The 18,859-nt window shown below is 39.0% G+C and overlaps 1 protein-coding gene and 1 pseudogene across 3 annotated transcripts in view; both read right to left on the reverse strand.

The window, feature by feature from the left end:
• Positions 1–4,792: 4,792 nt before the first annotated feature.
• On the reverse strand, positions 4,793–12,509 carry LOC144660447 (uncharacterized; annotated as a pseudogene). The gene is made up of 5 exons (XR_013572091.1): positions 12,232–12,509; positions 9,796–9,921; positions 7,127–8,689; positions 6,335–6,722; positions 4,793–5,025 (listed from the first exon to the last, which is right to left on the reverse strand). The product of XR_013572091.1 is annotated as an uncharacterized LOC144660447 (transcript).
• A 3,093-nt stretch (positions 12,510–15,602) lies between these two features.
• Positions 15,603–18,859, reverse strand: part of LOC144660534 (leucine-rich repeat-containing protein 3B-like) — a 29,647-nt gene continuing 26,390 nt past the window's right edge. Inside the window, exons 4-6 of one of the 2 annotated variants that reach the window (XM_078521196.1) lie at positions 18,507–18,578; positions 16,862–16,954; positions 15,603–16,228 (exon numbers count right to left, since the gene is read on the reverse strand). In XM_078521196.1, the coding sequence (XP_078377322.1) occupies positions 16,144–16,228; positions 16,862–16,954; positions 18,507–18,578 (250 nt within the window). In that variant the 3' untranslated portion in view covers positions 15,603–16,143. The remainder of the gene's footprint in view (positions 16,229–16,861; positions 16,955–18,506; positions 18,579–18,859) is intronic. The other variant, XM_078521197.1, reaches the window with a different exon arrangement.

Below are 18,859 nucleotides of genomic sequence, written 5' to 3' on the forward strand. Positions count from 1 at the left end.
TAATATTGTATTACGGTCCCTTTATTACACTGCGTGCACCCAAAAATTGTTTTATTGTTCACCACGAGGAGAATGTTCTTGCAAGGGTGACTATATCTCATGAAAATGATCGGAATTACATAAGAAATTACTTAGACATATTTGTCGTAGCTGAAACAATGTTGATGTGTAAACTATTGTAAGGCTTTAAGAATTAGTGCCGGTAGTCTGTCTGATGGCAGTTAATGAATGTTTTTATCAGTATTCCAAATATTTAAAATAAGATTGACATAACGTCACGCCGGCAAGGTACAGATTCGTAATATGCACAGTGTATGATTCAATTGAATTTGATCAACTTTGGCATAAATTACATCATTGCGATAAGTTTCCAAAAGTTAAGAAATGATCGGATTGGTTGATAACCGTATGAACACGTGGAACGCCGCAATTCTTTTCTCCTGCGAAACACCCTTTTGTGGCAAAAAAGATTATTTGGAGAGAGTAAAGGACTTCTTGCGCAAACAGCCCATGTAACTGTTTGTTGATTTGGGTATACAATATTTTTATACATCGTGGTGAAGTACATGTACTAAAACATGTACCTGTTGAGCACTGGACACTGCCGTGTAACGCTGTGTGTTTATAAATCTATATTTATAACTGGCAATCGACCGTATACATTAAAATAGGCATGCAAGACTAAACTCCAGTACGGATCGTAGTGGGAAATGTATAGAGCCATCGTGTACCTCGCGAAAGGTCACTAAGTGACTGAAAAAGAATCCTGCGTGATGTTTGAAGTGAGTGAAACATTTTAATCATATACAATGCTAAGTGGGCCGAGAACGCTAAGCAAATCTCCCACTCACCATGAATGTTAAGTACACTAACTCCTCCGGCGAAAGAATGGATTCTACGTTTTCAAAAGACACCAGAAGACAAGGAGATAGACAAAGTTAAAGTTTTTTCTTTTACTTAGCATAGCGGGAGATGAGTTGTAACATATAGACCAGTGTGTGATTTGAAAACATAGAACCATTGATACAACTCAGTTACTTGTTTATACCAATTTAACTAGTCAGTTTAATCAAACACAACGACGCCAATGGACCATGTTATTCGAGAAAGCGGTTGTTAAGTTTTTCATCACAATATCGCAACTGGCCACTTCGTGTGAACGTGGTTTTCGCGGAGGCTTTGAGAATAAACCCCAGCAGAGTACGAATTTCTTAAAAAAAAAGCTTAAGAGGAAATCCGCCAGGACTTCGAGTAGTTATTGGAAAAAATTATGTACCAAAACTATTTACACCTGATTGCAAACTTTTTTGTTACTGCTTCAAATATCTTATCAAAAGAAATCTTTTCTAACAACACCAAACATCGAAAACAAAGTTCGAAGTTCCACTGAATTCCACTGAATCGCTTAAGACGAATTTACAAAATGGCTACACGTGAGATTTTGCCTATAGCTTGTGAACTTTGAAATTCATTTTCTCAGACTCTGATAAGAAATTGTTGTTGGTGTTATCAGGGATAATTACTTACATCTTTTCCTTTTATTAAGGGTAGGAAATAACGCAATATGATTTAAATTATTCTGGTACTTGATTTTTGTCCAGCTTTAATAAATATTACTCGACTTCCTAGTGGATTCCGTTATAAGTGAATGAGGGATTAAAATCGTGTCTTAAGTATTTTCGAAAGAAAACTAGAAAAGAAAACAAAAAAAATCAAATGAACATTTCCATCGTCAGTGGAAAGTCATTAATCCTTTTTTAATGCGTTATGGAAAGACAAAGTGTTTGCTATATCCCAGTTGAATCATAAGTTGCACGACTGACTTAATGCTTGTTTTTTTTTTTAATATCGATAAATACAAACATTTTACCAACAGACTGGCGAAATATTATATACTTAATGTCTGGCCCCGAGGGAAACAGTTAGTTTTGTTTTCCCGAGAGTCTCGATGTTTCCCGAGACGATGTTCGAGGGAAACATCGAGACTCGAGGGAAAACAAAACTGTTTCCCAAGGGAACAGACATAAAGATTGGTTTGCGAACGGAAATTTACTTCTCGGCTTTTCAGTGAGTAAATCTCAGTACGTATAATAATAAACGATGGGTCTAAATTTCACGCCAGTTTTCTTTGACATGAACTGTATTACAGTTGAGCCTTGCATGCTTAAATTAATGTTTAAAGTCGGTGGCGGAATATAGATTTAAAAAACTAAATCAACTGACCGCTGCCTAGTTGTTTGCGAAGCAGCTATTCTCTCAAAAGAATCTCGTGTAGTGCAAAACGTTGTTTTTGACGAAAAGAAATGCGGGGCCTCCATGCGGATGTCAAAACCAACCTGGTCATTCACAATGCTTGGAAGTTCAGTAAAAACAAAACGATCGAATCATACATAGAACATATTTCGAATTATACATCGCCAGCATGCTAAGCCTATTTTCAAACATTTGAAAAACGCAAGATTTCATCATTTACTACCAGACAAGACTGACGGCATAATTCCTTCGATTAGTATCCCATAATGCAATTTTCTTGAATAAACACTGTAATGGTTTTCAATATGGCGTTCGCAATGTCGCATGTGATAACAAAAAAACAGTGGTGGCGACGTCAAACTAGTTGGTCCGACTCGAAAATAATCATGTTGCCACTCGCATTAAATCATAGTACTGTCTAGCATTTGGTCAATTGGTTTCAGAGTGTGACCACGCTTCGTAAATCTGCCTCTACGAGGTTTGTAATTTACTGGATATATTGAATTATATTTATAGACACTCTGCCGTAGCAAGGGCGTAGTTCTTTTTTGTCTTGTATTTAATGTATTATAAAGCTAAACATAAAGTTAGCACAGAAAAGAAATGTACAACAAAATGTAAATGTAAAAATGTAAATGTTGTTTATAGTGGTCATGCACTTAGCTTTGAGATAGCTAGTTTACAGGCATGCCACTGAAACAGAGGAAACAAGTATTTTAAATGAACATGACAAGGTTAATAATCCCAACTGGCAGGAGGCAGACCAGTTGGTTATATATAAAGCGTGACCGAGGATTTGAACTCGGTACAACCGAGAAACAAATCCAGCTAGTGGCAGGGGCAGGTTCTGAACCGGGGACCTCCGGATTACAACACCAGCGCTTTAAACCACTCGGCCACGCTGACCTCCAAAAAAGTAAATAAAATTATTTTAAGGATCGACAAAGCTCGTTGTTCTTAATCGCAACAACCGAGTATGGTATCTTAACATTGATTACTTCGCAAGCGTCTTTGTCTCACAAACAAGTCAGCCATTTTTTTCCAGTTTAATCGGCCGGTTAAGAAGCTAATCCACTTGGCGAGGTGGGTTTTAATTTAACCCTTAGTTAAATCGTTGGCTAGCTCTAATCGAGCGTTGGGCAACGCAATCTAATCGAAGGTTAAATTTTAATAGCCTATCAGCATATTTAATCGCGGATTAGCGCTAATCGGAGTTTTGAAACAACCGGGCCCTGATTATTTTCACGAGGTATAGTCATTGCTCGCAACTTTGTACATGTTTTTAGTGTTTTTTTTTTATCGTTTCAAGATATAGCTGCAGCTGCACACGTAAAAATAGCGCTCAATATCTGATAGAACTACGAAAAATAAAGCAAGTAGATTCCTTGCCCTATCACTTTTTTACTTAAAAAAAGCGACGCTATTCGACCATAAAAAACTCGACCAGTCAACAGCCAATTTTATGTCGTATTTTTACTGATTATTTACTGATTGTCGCACTGCCCAATAGAACGGACATGTAATTTATTCACTTTGAGACGTTTATTGCTACCTTTCAGTCTTTACGTATACATGCATAACATATTGCTATTACGAAATAGGGATACACTGGATTCGTAGGCTAACTGCTCTTTTATACGTCGCCTTTGTAAGACCTACGAACAGAAGACTATTTGAAATGATTAAATACTTGTTAAGTACAGATGGACAGGGTGGCAAAATTTAAAATTTAGTTAGACAAACGTTGACTCATTTGTTTCGCCGACTGTCATTTTTCTGACAAGGACGTTGAGAAGAATTTGTCAGCTGCCCGTTTTCTAGTTAGCCCCATCCCGACCTTCTTTACAAGTAAATATGCTATATGTGTTTGCAATGAACGGTTGGAAATGGGAAGATATATTTTTGACACACATGCAAAAGAAAATATGTACATTATTACTTTAGTCATAACTGCACATAGTGAAAGGATCCTATACAAAGCCTGACTCGTCCCCATCAGTCGTCTCTTATGCGAAAATTGCAAGACGCGAAGGATGATGGGATTCAGCAGTCGACTCAAAACGGACTCAAAAGACGACTGGGGACGAGTCAGAAACAAAGCTAGCCGATTTCTTAACAAAGAAAGGTCTTGTTTGTTCTCTTTCTTCTATGCACATTTGCTATCTAGCTAAACACCTCGAAAGAGGGTCACGACTTGTAAATACCACACTGATATACAGATATTTGATGTGGAACTGTTTAGCAATAATTGCAGAAATACTTGCGCAGCTCGATTATTACCAAATATATAATGCTGGACTGAGTGTAAATTTTAATTTGGATCTGAAATGGGCTCAACCTGTTTCCCAGTTATGAACCTTCGTATTCCCAATAGCATAACTCACCCTCTTTGGTCTTTTCTTGGCGAGGTTGACTGTTTACTACGTGACCTTAACTAACCTATTCTAGCATAACAATAAATGGTTTAATTTGTCCCTTTTGGCTCATTTCTCGTTATGAAATTACGTTCTGAAATAACACGTGAGTGTAAGAAAAAATTATTTCAACGGAATACACCGTCACTATAACAAATAAATATTATCTCAACAAACTGCCAGTAAAAACTACTTGGTATTGTTAGTAACGTCTCCAATCTTAAATTATACGAGTTTCGTTGACTGAGGACAGGCGGCAAAACGTCTCATCCCTCCTTTTCCTGGTTCATTGCCAATTGAAATTCCTTCCTTCGTGTGGATAAAGCCATCCCTGTTTGCTGGGATGGAGTGCTGATACCTTGAAAAAAATAGTAAATATGATCTTAAAGGATAAAGACGAAAAAATGCGAAACAATTCAACCTAACAAAGATCAATAAAGCGCATCGTTTTTCTTTTAGCCGCTTAGCTATAATTTATTGCTTGTCATAGCATCTTTCGTTTTCAGTAATCCCGCGTTAGCTTTAAAATTAAACGTGCTTCCTACAAGCTGGCAACACAAGGACTCAGGTAATGTTTACCCGGGCAATTTTCTCCTTATGCATAGGAGGGAAGCACCTTGCTTTAAATTTGTTTGTTTATAGGTTATGCTGAGATAAACCATTAACTTTGACTCAAGTACTTCTACGGTAAACTCTCATGCATTGGGTTTGCGTTTTAGCTGGATCTAAATGACGGATCAGGAGAAGGGTTGCACTTCCCACTCAAAACCCTTCAATTTGTTTTTGTGTAATGTTGTACAGACAACTTGAACCAATTCGGTGTAACTCTTAATTTATATGCTGACGTTAACTTATAAATTATTCTTATTACTTTATGAATTAATTTAATAACTTCATAATATTCTTTCTATCCTGGTTTTCTCTTGCCATAAAAACAAGCACAGACATGAGCATAAGACAAAAGTCGGGCTTTCCACAAGTTGCTCGGCATCTTTTTGGCAACTTTTTATATTTCGAGCAACGTTTTCCCCTTGAGCAAAATCTTTCTTTACGAGCAACTTGTTGCATTTTGACCACTTTCTTGACCAAAGATCTTCGAAGATTGTCCAAGTGTTGTCCGAAGGCCACACGAACGTTTCCGAAGATTCACGAAGTTTGCCGAAGATTTTCGTGGACCATCCGAAGACGTTATGACTTTCGACTCATTCCTAAATAAAACCTTGCAAAATTAGTCGGCAAACATGACGTCATCGCTATCATCACGATTTTTCTCAGTGAAAGAAATCCTTGTAATTCAAAAACATTTTGCCTGAAAATATTATTTAGATTCTTCTGTTGCAGTGAAACTGCATGAAACTGCTTAAAAATCTTACCTTCAAAAGGAAATTAGCATATATTTGGAGAAATTTTCTCCAAAGCAGCGTTTTGGATTTTGGGGGACAGCTTTCGAGCAGCTTTTTTTTATCAAAAGCAACTTTTTTTGGATTTTTGGAGGAACTTTCGAGCACCTTTTTCAGAAATTTCAAGCAACTTTTTGAATAATTTCGAGCAATTTGTGGAAAGCCCCAGGCAAAAGCCGGTCATAAAAAACGAACACAGTCATTCTTCTTATTCTGTCCCCACTAGGAATAATGCTTAAGATACTTGTTTTTACATATTGTACTTACAAAGAATCCTTAAGTAATTCGGACATTGGCTTATGTACCATTGGACTCAAGCATAGCTCTGTTTGTGTCTCTTGATGACGTCTCGTGTCGCTGTGCTCGGCAGTTTGACAATTTTCGTCTTGTACCTGCATTGTGTTATCATCATCTCCGTCACCTTTTTCAAGAGAGACATCTACCAGTCCAATGTCTTTCACTTCAGAGAGTATTGCAGGCTTATCAATGTGTCCGGATTGAAGCTGGTTTTCAAGGATGTCCATTCCTGCGATGCCGTGTATTTCTCCCTGTAAATCATTAAGAGGCAGAAGCAAGCCAAGACAGCAAGAAAAGGACCAATGAGGATTTTTGCGCCATTCCTTGAGGAAGCGATACAGGAACACTGCGTACTGAGCTGAAATAAATGAGAAATAAAGGTGTTTAATTTGTAAATCGTGCCAATCCATTACCTGTTATCACGCTAGTTATTGTAGTGACAGTTTGTCAAAGAACAAAAAGAATTGCCAATGAAACGGCAAAAGTCTGAAAAAGGCATACCTTTCGGGCGGCCCTTCCCCTTATAATCCATCATATGGAGTACCCCCACCCGGGTACAGGCATGAATGACAATCATTTTTCCTGCATAAGGTCTAGAAACATTTAAAAGTTCAGTTTTACAATTAGAGGCAGCTGACACCATCCCTCTCCTGTGTATTCTATCTCTACTCAAAAAGCGGTTGCCAATTCATTGCGTTACGTTTCGTAATTTCGAGAGCTTCAAATTAGTCACTTTACAAAAAAGTAAAACCTTTTCCATACCAGCAAGTAGGCCGATCACTAACGTGTTTGCTCCAAGTACCAATATTTTGAATAAGATTGCATCGGTGTACTTGTCGGTCGTGGCCGAAATGTTCTCCGCAGGAATCCTGCTTACTGCTCCAACACCTAAGTTAACAACAGTAACGGCAAGGGATGTCGCCATTAATCTGTTCTCGGCCAAGTCCCCTATAGGTTTGATCCAAGAAAAAAGCATTCCATACATTCCAGCAATGACCCATGCCAAGCCGATGTAGGACCTGCTCTCGTGACCGACGAGAATTATACCAGATGTAAGGATTACTTTGCGAGAAACTTCAACCAATTCCCAATACCACGAGTCATGTTTGTAGTTTTCAAAAAGAAAACGCAATCCGGAGATCATTTCCATACCATATTCTGGGTCCTTAAAAGCGTCAGTTTTTATTACAGTTATTATTGCTCTTCGTTGTCTTCAAAGGGCGATAAATGAAGACACGGGGAGGGCAACAAGATAGGCAATGGAAATGTACGCCAATATAAGCCAATGATTGTAGTTTGTACCATGGCATCGGATGCTGTAATCTGCTTTCATGTACTTGTGACACAACTCTTCTTTTTCATCTCGGCAAAGTTTCTGGCAAGCCATTGGTAGAACACTGGCTGTCTTAGCACACGTGCTGAGGTAAGTCACATACAGGAAGAAAAACAAATTCCTTAACACGAATTCTTTTATCTCTGAGATTTTTCTTAACTTATCATTGTCCTGTAGGTTTCTTCTTCGTAAGATTATCACTTTACGCACCTTATAAAAGAAAACAGAAAAGCCAATGAAAGCAGTGTTTATTGCCATCATAATAAGTAAGCCACCAAAAGCATTCGCCCGAAGTCGCGAGAAAAGGCAGTGAGTAGGTGCTATCTGTTGTACATCCATCTGGAGTATTTCAGAATATTTGGCGATTACTTGCAAGGAGCCACGCCATTTTATGTACGAAAATGCTTGGAGTAAACCATGGGTGACCTGATAAAAGCCAATTACGATCTTAACCTTTGACAAAAATAAATCTATTAGACAACTTCTCCGCTCCTTTTTCTTTTCTCTTTTGCTTCTCCACACCAAAACGATAGTGGTTATTATAATAATGGCCGCAGTGATCGACAGCTGTCCCACAATCCACTTTTTTGATGGACATCGTGTGCAAGTTTGTAATTGTTTGTAGTATCCCGGACTGCAAACTTGACAGAGTGGACCTTGATAACCATCGTCACATTGAGAAACTAGACCACCTTTACAAGACTCCTCTCTGAGACACTTGTACGGCGTTGGTATGGGGAAAGGGTATTGTACGCTTGAAGCATCTAATGCTGGTGTAGGTGAAAGAAGATTTGAAATGAAACCTCTGTATACATCCACGTGTGTAACGTTCCTCCATTCCCACCAATAACCAGCTTTCAAAGTGGCGTAATCATCTTGACATTCTAGTCCTCCTTGTCCACACTTATGGCATTTGTCAAACATATGGGTTCGATAAAATCCTTCCAAACAAACGCAAGCACGGTATCCAGCGAAGAAATCAGTTTCTGTTCCTGTTGGATACATACGATAAGGTATTTATATTAGCCTTCTTTAAATCTCCGAGGCTAACTCAGTATCGACAGAAATTAATTGGGTCTGTATGGTGCTAGCTTTTATTTGTTATGGTTTCAGTGTACCTCGCATTTTTCCAAAATGCACACAGAAATTTCACTCCTAAATTCATAATTTTAGCTACCGACTGACAGAAAATGTTTTCGTTTGCGTTTACGGATCGTAGTTAGAAGTTGATACACAGTCTTCTCTAATCCACTGACCGCCATCTCAATATAAAGGTTTTTACAGTTCAACTGATTACCCGCCTATTTAGTTACCTTTGTCAAAACTTCCCTTCAATGGCCACATAACTCTGTCCCCAATGTGGTTCTTTTTAGAGAAGTAATTGTTTGCTTTTGCTAAAGTGTTGTACAAAAAAAAACTAGCTGAATGAGACGTTCTATGACGAACCACAGTACCCGAAGGAAATTTCTTAATGAAGTCAAACAGCAAAAAATTAATGTCAACTGTTTTGACAGAAATCTTCACTTTTTCTATGTGTCTACGTAACTTGCAGAGTTCGTATATTTTTACATGCCATTAACATTTTGACTTGATTTCTGCGTTCGAGCCTAGTGGCTCATCATGTCGGAGCTTGTTCTGGTGTCCGTAGCATGAAGCGACGTCGACTAGGAGTATTCCGAATCTTCCATGGATGGGATGTTAGTCCACCACGGGGTTACCCCCAGCTTTTAAAGTTTCGTTGTTATTTAAATATAAGACAGTGTTATGCCAATTTTATGGAGATTACCGCTTGATTAAATGTTCCAATCACATTATAAAATCACCACCATCAATCTGCCAATTGTAATTTTACCTGTTTTCTCATATCGTCGGATAAAAGAGTAAATTTAAAACAAAAGTATTCCAAAGCAACAAAAAGATGATAAAATGAACGGAAAAAATACATTGAAGATGTTGAATAAAATATTAAAAAGGTTGTTTAAAGAAAGAATAATGCTAAATGGGTAAACGCGACTACCATGACAACATGTACATGTGAACCACCTTTGCAAAACAAAATTGTGTTTAAAATCATCAGGTTCATTTAATCAATCCTTACCTTCAGGACAAGACTTGCAATCTTGCTTTCGTGTTCCTGGAGCTTTGTCAAATGATACAAAAGAACCATTTGGACATTTCTTGCAGCTTTTGGCAACGTAGCCAACATCATCAGAGTAAAATCCTCCTGAAAAGGAAATTATCATTGCGTATTTTATTTACCGATACGACGGTCAATTGTCATTTTGAGTTCTCTTGTTTCAAATAGGACGGGTCAAATAGCCATTGTGGGATGCCCAGGGGTGACAAATACACATTAATTAGCCCCTTGAGCATTCGATAATGTACTTCAAAACATTAGAAATCAAAATGGTCGCTGTGTTTCATGCTTAGGTTTTTTCAAGGTTTTCAAGGTTCTTAAGGTGGCTCGACCCAGTTTTTTTCTAGCGATACCTATCAACTTTGAAACCCTCACACTTAAAGGAATTAATGTCAATGACAAATAAACTATATCACATGGATTACACATAGACTGAACTAAAATATGATATACATTTTTGGGAGATCGGAATGAATATCACGTGACAATGACGTCACACAGGTTTTTGCTCTGAATCGAATTTTAGCCTGTAACCGCATTTTCTCTCGAGATCCTCCACGCTACGTCTACCTTGGGTGTTTGCCTTCAGCTCTGCGGAGTTTCATTGAAATCTACAAGAGGAATTTTGAAATATCTTGGAATTTGTTTTTAGATGGTATGATTTATGCGTAAAATAAAGACAAGACTTCATATAAAGAAATTTGCTTCTTTTTGATGTTTAATGGGAGGCTTTAGCCCTCATTCCTTTTAAAAATGTCCCATATCCGATATCCAAACCGTAAGAAGTATGTAGACTTGCGCGATTTCGGAAAATATGAAATATATGAATCATAGTGAAGCTCAATGTCTAGCCCTATTTACCAATTTTACGCCTACTTTCGCAAAAAACGCGATTATTTCAAAACTCGTCGATGAATTTTCCCCAAAATTTTTCAGGGTGGCAATTGATCAGTACACTACACAATCCCTGAATTTGATGCTCATTGAAAACTTCTAAGGTTGTCTAATATAAACGCATAAAGTAAAGCTATTTCCTTACCAACAAGAAGGCCGATCACTAATGTGTTTGCTCCAAGTACCAATATTTTGAATAAGATTGCATCGGTGTACTTGTCGGTCGTGGCCGAAATGTTCTCCGCAGGAATCCTGCTTACTGCTCCAACACCTAAGTTAACAACAGTAACGGCAAGGGATGTCGCCATTAATCTGTTCTCGGCCAAGTCATTCCGATCTCCCAAAAATTTATTGCGGGCCCAAGAGAGGCCCGCAACCCTTATCTTGACAGTAACCAGCGGATTGCGTATTACGCGTGCGCGCCACGTTTATAAAGGCTATCTGAAAACCGGAAGTTGAAAATTTTGTTCTTCCACTAAGAACGATCGGAATGCAAAATGTGTCAATCACGACAGTTTGTCGTAGCACCGGAAGAGAAAATCTGTTCTCCAAGAACGATTGTCACATAAGATCTAGGCTTCTGTCACATGGAAGATTGCAAACGTTACAATTTGCAGACTTGTTTTACGGGTGTTGCTTTGCGAAAACTTGCTCTGATTGTATCACGCATAAACCACGGCAAAGCGAATGATTCCAACAACGGTTATTCCCGAGAAATTCGTTATAACACTGACAACATAGCGAGTTTATAGACCGAGGAAAATCACATCTCAATTCACACCGCGTGCTCGACTACAGTTCACTAAACTGTCAATTTGACAAAAAACAACTCTGACTGGTCCGCGGCCGGTTAGCGACAATTAAGCGTGATTTATCATTAATCGCGCCACGTTAATAAAAGGCGAGCACAACATAGCGAGTTTACCGACGGAGAAAAATCACATCTCAATTCACATTGCGTGCTCGATTACACTTCCCAAAACGATAAAAACATGCATTCCTTGCGTGACGCGTTACTCGGGATAATTGTCTTCTGTCCATTTAATCATTTATTTATCGACACTGCCATCTAAAATTACGCACTCTCGTACCAGTACCTTTTCTAAGTGCGTCAAGGCCCGCACTTTCTAACCTATGGTTACCACTAGTATCATAATTATTGTAGTTCAGTATATGTGTAATCCATGTGATATAGTAGATATGTCATTAACATTAATCCCTTAAAGTATGAGGGTTTCAAAGTTGATAGGTATTGCTAGAAAAAAACTGAGTCGAGCCACCTTAAATGTTGGCGAGTTTATACTCTGTTTATACAAGTCCAACAAACGTAAGTATTTTCCTGCATTCAGTTGATCTCAGATATGTGTCATTTTGTGCCGAAGAGATTCAATCGTAATTATGTTTTGCAGTCTGTTTTCTGTTGTTATATGCCCCACTGTACTGTGTTCAGCCGTGTGGGGTCAAAAACGGAAGAAACCGGCTGCAAAGAAGGCTATAACAAACCTGGAGGGCATTCTGTACATCCATCAGCTCCTTTAGTAGAAGAATTAGAAAATGTCCCCAGTGGGCATGGTAACAGTGTAGCTCGAAGAACGTGGTACGCGAGTATCCGTCCGAATCCCGAGGACAAGAGAGCGGATAACAGTAACTTACCACTCGAAGAATGGGGGAAGTTAACTTTGATGGCTTCAGTTGTGGAACTGATAGGATTACTAGAAGAAAGTAATTTTTTCTGGCGGTAAGAAAACATACAAAAATGGGCTCTTTCCATACAATCAAATACTTCGGTTTGAATTCCCCCCCCCCCCCCCCCCCCCGCCCCCCCAAAAAAATAATGGCAAATAAAACAGCATTTTCTAGCTGGCTGCGGTGGAACAAATACAAAGTGGCGTTTGTTTGTTTGTTTTTCGATATTTTTTTTAAAAAAAAAAGGGGAAAGAAATCAGGAACCGTCGCGATATATACCGTTGAATTGAATCTTTCTCTTGGATAATCCTGTTGATTGTTTCGCGTTCTAGAAATTCAACAGTTTTCGGATTGTATACAACTTTCCCAAAAAATGTTGGTGCCGATCGCCCCGTACATGAGTTTCCGGCATTTTTGGTCGAATAAAAAGTGTCCTTTATATCTAACAACGCATTGTAACATAAAGTCAGTAGCCTTAAACTATGTAAGCCATTTCATGTAACACAAAAAGTAATTAAGATATAACTGTTATTTATTCGGTATATTTCGAATCAAAGCACATGATACAGAATCGTGCAAAATTGTACTTCAACTCCAGGTGCCGCATGTGCTTAAAGAAGGACTTCTGAGTCTCGAGGCATCTGAACTGCTCCCCACTAAGGCATTGCTGAAACCCACTTTGCTGACACTTTTCGTTCATAACCATAAAACTTTCCGCTTTTCTCCTTGGAGCTGATGTAACCCGCTTTGAGGTCTTTGCGCGAACGTTCTCGTCGAGCAATTCAGATAGGTTTCGATGAATACTCTACGAATGGCACAGGCATGTTTCGGGAGCCGTTACACACTGGCAATTTATTTATAATTTGTGGTACTTATATGCGATGTCGATAATTAATGCAGGGCAAATAGCGTTCTGAGTCCTTATTATAGGATGTCCGTATTAAGCTGGTTATAGTTAAATACAACTACATGAGCGTTTATTGTCGGGAAAAAAAAATCAGTCCGGAAATAGTGGTGTTCGTAAAGTGGGGCTCCAATGTACTCTTCCCTTTCTCTTAAATACTAATCGACAGTCCATCAAAAATAGAGATTGGAAACCAACAGGGAACTTGGTTCTAGTAACACTTCGAATAACCTTGAAATATTAAATGTACATACCCACAGATTGCATCTGAAAACAAATTAGGAAGCTTCGTTCTTCATAAATGTACTAACAGATATATTGTGATATTTTTCTTCATTTGCGCCATTACATATCTCACTCTTGAAAGCGTTCTGTTAACTATCAGCCTGAAAAGGAACACCATAATACCAATAGAGACCTTGGCAGAGGTAATTTCTAAGTTCTCTTCTGTAAATAATGCTACATCGTTTAACAGAGTTTTCTGTGTGTCTATCAGGGTAGTATTTAAAAATGTTTATCTGAACAGAATACGTCACATTCGAAAATCTTGAACACTGTGGCCAATAAAGGAATCCAGGCTCAATGTTTTCAGCTTCGTCCTCAGCAAATATCTGTCATAAAGATATTACAAATAGAAATGTCTATTATGCGTGTGTTATTTATGTACAAGATTAGACCAAAATTGCTGTCAAAGAGATTTTGCTATATTTCGCAAACAAACAAATGCGAAAACCATTAGGAAAACATAAATTCCTTCTGACTAGTTTTTGTTTTCTAACGTGCAGTAAACAGTCATTGATCTTTTAAACAAATCTCACTTTAAGGGTTTTTCTCCATGCCACCGATGACTTAGCAACGCACATTTTATTTATACATACATCTGTCTGGATTTGACAAACGTGAACTCCGGGATCCGTGCTTGAAGGCCTACACAGTCGGCCTTCAAGCCATTGCAGTCCGAAATATTTTAAGAGAGGGCTCCATCAGCGACCCCGGAGGCACGTAGCCCGGGTCATGACCTAACAACCCTACGGAGCCTGGGACAGCTGTTGAGTTGCAGGCCGGCTGGAGGGCTGGCTAAAGTCACATTTTTTGCTTGAAATATGGCCCAGCTTTTGGTTATTTGGGGCAGGACTCAGCTGCCTTGAGGCCTCTGAGAGGTCAGCTGTGACTGGGCATAGGCAGGCTATCTAGCAAGGCCCTTGGGCTCTCCTACAGGGAAGGGGAAGGGAGGACTATGAGATTTGCTGGCCTCTTGCAGTTCAGGGGGCCTGGTTTTCTTGAAATCAGGACAGATTACTGGCAAAGAAATTCCCAACGAGGCAAAAGGCAGTCTCGGTAGGCGAGAGCACTCGATGACTTGCAGTCTGGCACATGCCGGTCTGACTTTTGCTGTTGCAAGGGCCATTTCCTGAATCAAATTTGCTGACAAGGAAATTCCCTAACGAGGCAAAAGGCAGTCTTGGTAGGCCAGAGCACTCGCTGACATAAAGCATAGCACATGCTGGCAAACAATTGATGTTGTTAGGGCTATTTTTGGCACACTCTGTCTGGATTTGACAAAACATGGATTCCGAGATCCGTGTTTGAAGGCCGGTTCTCAAGCCATCGCGGTCCGAGATTTTTGAGCAAGTAGCACGAGCCGTGCCCAAACAACCCTAGGGAGCCCTGGGTCAGCTTTTGATTTTCAGGCCGGTTTGAGGGCTGGCTAAAAAGTAATTTTTTTTTTTTTTTGGTTTCAGCTAAGACTTTGCTTTGAAAAATGTGGCCAGGACTGGTCCCGGCTTTTGCTTTTTGAGAGCCAGACTCAACAGCATTGAAACCCTTAGAGGTCAGCTGTGTCCGGGCATTGGAAGGCTTTCCAGCAGTGCTCCGGGGTTCTCATAAACAAACAAGGGAGAGGAAGGGGAGGGCAAAGAGAGTCACTGGCACCTGACAGTTCCGAGGGCCTTGTTATTTTAAATCAGGACAGATTGCTGGCAAGGAAATTCCCTAAGAAGGCAAAATGCAGTTTCGGTAGGCCAGAGCACTCCATTACATGCAGGCGGCACATGGTCTCTGAAGGGTCATCTGCTTTCTAGCATTGCCCCTGGGCTCTCTTAAATCCACAGGGGGATGGGATGAGAGAGGTTTGGGAGGTGCTGGCCCCTGCTAGTTTTTGGAACCTTGTTTTCTTAAATCTTGACAGATTGCTGGAAAGGAAATTCAGTCTCGGCAGGTCAGAGCACTCGGTGAAGTGCAGTCTGGCGCATGCCGGTCTGACTTTTGCTGTAGCTAGGGCCATTTCCTTGCATACACAGATTAAAATCGTTTTAACGATTTAATAAATAGATGTAAGTAAAACGTAATTTCTAGCAGTTACGGATTTGGACACTTTAATAAAGTTTTATTTTTTTACAGTGTACTTTATCATTTCCACGGGTTTGATTCTTTAAATGCGCAATTAAAAACGTTGAAACTTTGGTCAGGAGACTAGAATGGGAGTACGTCGCTTATATTCTAATTCGGAAAATAAACGCTCTAAATAACGCAGAAACCAATTTGCACTCTATACGACAACATACTAGACCATGAAAAACTATCAAATGCTACCATACCTTGAGTATCCAAGACGTCATGCATTCTTAGCGGGAATGGTATTATTTATAGCGATGCTGATGGTATATATAGTGATGATGATGGTTATGGTGGTGATGGTGGTGATGATGGTGATGGCGTTGCTGCTGCTGCTACTGTTGCTGCTGCTGCTGCTGATGATGATGATGATGATGATGATGATGATGATGATGATGATGATGATGATGATAAAAACAAAATTTCGCAACTTACATATGCATTCCCTTATTATGAAAGTTGTCCCATCTGAATACCTCTGGTTCGATTGTCTTTATAGGATTATCGGAGAAAATCCTAGAACGATAACATCAATATCACAATGTTATAAGGACCAATTCGATTATTTCTATGATTAAAATACACTATTTTTGTAATTTATTTATAAAGTGTAGTCTAAAATGTTTTGTTGTTGTAGTGGTAGTTGCTGTACGTGATAAAAAGTACAACACGTTAATAAGGCTAAAAGTGGCTGAAAAATGGCATGCCGGCCTAGAACTCTGGCAGAGAAACCATGCATTTTTTTTTCTTTTCCAAAAGCAAAGGTTGTTTTCTCAGCTTGGTTTAGGAAGCCAAGCAGGGTTGATAAACTGGCCTTGTGTGGGTACAAACACTGAAACGCTGTACGCTGTACCACTTAGTAATTTTTCCATTGCCAATGACTGTTTCACGAACTCAGTTTTTTTGTTTGTCCTGCCTTCATCTGTCATAATTATTGACAAAACATCTTTATTTTTCGTTAATGAAACTGCAGACCTAAGACCTAAGAAATCGCGAAGGCGAAAGTTCGTAATTTCTGGTAATGCAAATCTGTCACCAAGACCACGGCTGAAAATCACATGTTTCGTCCTATTAAAAAATAACATTGCTATGATGCGATCCACTTCTTTTCCTTGTACTTACAACGATGAACTGAACATTGATACTCACAAAATGTGCTCTTCGTGTCGTCCTAAAAGACGTGGAGCAACATTAGCAAAGGCTCGATACGGAATATTCTGTAATTGGTTGGCACCCAGAAATCTAAGAGAAAAACAAAGCATGGCTTCCTGAGAAGAGGGCATAACTTTGACTTTTGAAATTAAAATATCATTAGGAGGAAGTGTTCTTTGGTAATACTGACTTATACAGTTACTCAAGCAATGAAGAGCTGATAAACATGGTAGAGGTTGCCGCGGTTAACAAGACTTAACAGGGTAAGCTATACAGCATGCCAACAGACATGAGTAGGAAATACATTTATGAGAATTGGAAACGAAAGAACGTTGCAAAAGTCATTTTTTTGTTTAATTAAATGATAAGTTGCACTGAAATAGTAAGTTACATTGGACACTTTGAACAGTTTTTTTTTTTTTTGCTTTTTTTAAAAAAGGATTATGAAGAACTAAATATATCCATTCAAGACAAGGGAAAAGGCGGCGCATGTAGTGGCCGTGGATCGCTTCTGATTATCGTAGAGATGAAAGCCAGCTCATCATGAAAGGGCGCCTGCTTCTGTCAATGACTTGACTTTCTGATTTCAACCATCCATACGGTACCACGTAGCAGAATAAATGTGGCTTACAACAGATAAAAAATGAAATGAAAACAGTTTCTCTCGCACATATCAAACGTGTTGGCACCGATTACAAACAAGAACTACTTGACAAAATTGTTTCCAAGTCTTGAAGCTGCACCCAGAAACTTTATTTCACCAAACGAGCCCAGGTACCTTTGCGTTTCCACAAATGAACAATGCTCTCGCACTCACATGCACGGGGTTGAACGCTTTCCTTTTCTGTCATACATTTTATTTGTTGAAGCACTGTAAATTTCAGATTATAAACGTTCTATTGCACACTTTGAGAACATATATTCGTTAAAAAATGGTTCTATGGTATGTCGTTTGCAATTGCCTCCAGACAACCGCTTCAGAATCGATTTTAATGTCAGAAAATGGCATATCGATACACTGGAACTTGGCATAACCATAGGTGTAGACTGTAAGGGTTGGTTTTCTGATCGTTTATATCGCCTCTGTCACTTTGAATTTTTTTTTTTTTTTGCGATCGGAGCGATTATATGAGAGCATCTCACAAACGATCGCTAACGACTGCGGCGATTGGGGCGATCACGATCGCTTGGATCGCCAATGTTCTATCCTTCTAGCTTCTTTTCCCTTCTTCGCCGAAAAAGATGCAATAACTGAGAAGATAGGAGGCCTCGAGTTTTGCTCTTTTATTTAAAGCTGTCATTGTGTTTGATCCAAGGCTAAAATGATTGTTTTTCCTAGGTCTTCCCTCATACTAGGCGATCGGGACGATCATATGAGAATCCTCGATCGCTTGGATAAAAGCAAACGTTGGTAGCTTTTGGGTAACCAACAGGAGTGCTTTCTTGTTACACTATACCAAATGCGCGTTTTACAGGACCAAGTCCCCTTCTCGCAAAAAAATAGTGTTTTTTAACGGTCGAAATTGTGCATATTTTCTAACCTTTGAGGACGACTATCATGTTTCATTTGGCCGCGCTTTTGTACTTTATGTATTTTAGTAATGCCCAGAAATATCAAAAAGAACACATTTTTAATACATACAGATATTGAAGATGGGTGGTCTCTGCAAAGGTCTCGTTTGATATAAAGGTTATCATGTTATTTTGCAGATTCCTAGCAATCAATAAGCAATAGTTAATTGGCATTTCTTTTACTTGTGTATCTTATTCTCAACACGGTTAATGGGGTCCTTCTTAACCACCAATTTGTTGCTAAGGAAGGTTGTTTACAGTCATATTTTGGAAAACAGACCTCCTACGAATAAGGTTTTTGTACAGGTTTGTTCCATTGAAGAGTCCTTCAAGTGTTCATATCACGTCCATATTTGGCAATTCACGTAGCAAAATATTAAAAAAACTTCAAACTTTGATGAAATATTGATTTGAAAATCAAAT

The sequence above is a fragment of the Oculina patagonica genome, chromosome 7 (assembly GCF_052425735.1).
Source record: "Oculina patagonica isolate OP01 chromosome 7, crgOcupat, whole genome shotgun sequence".
NCBI lineage: Eukaryota > Metazoa > Cnidaria > Anthozoa > Scleractinia > Oculinidae > Oculina > Oculina patagonica.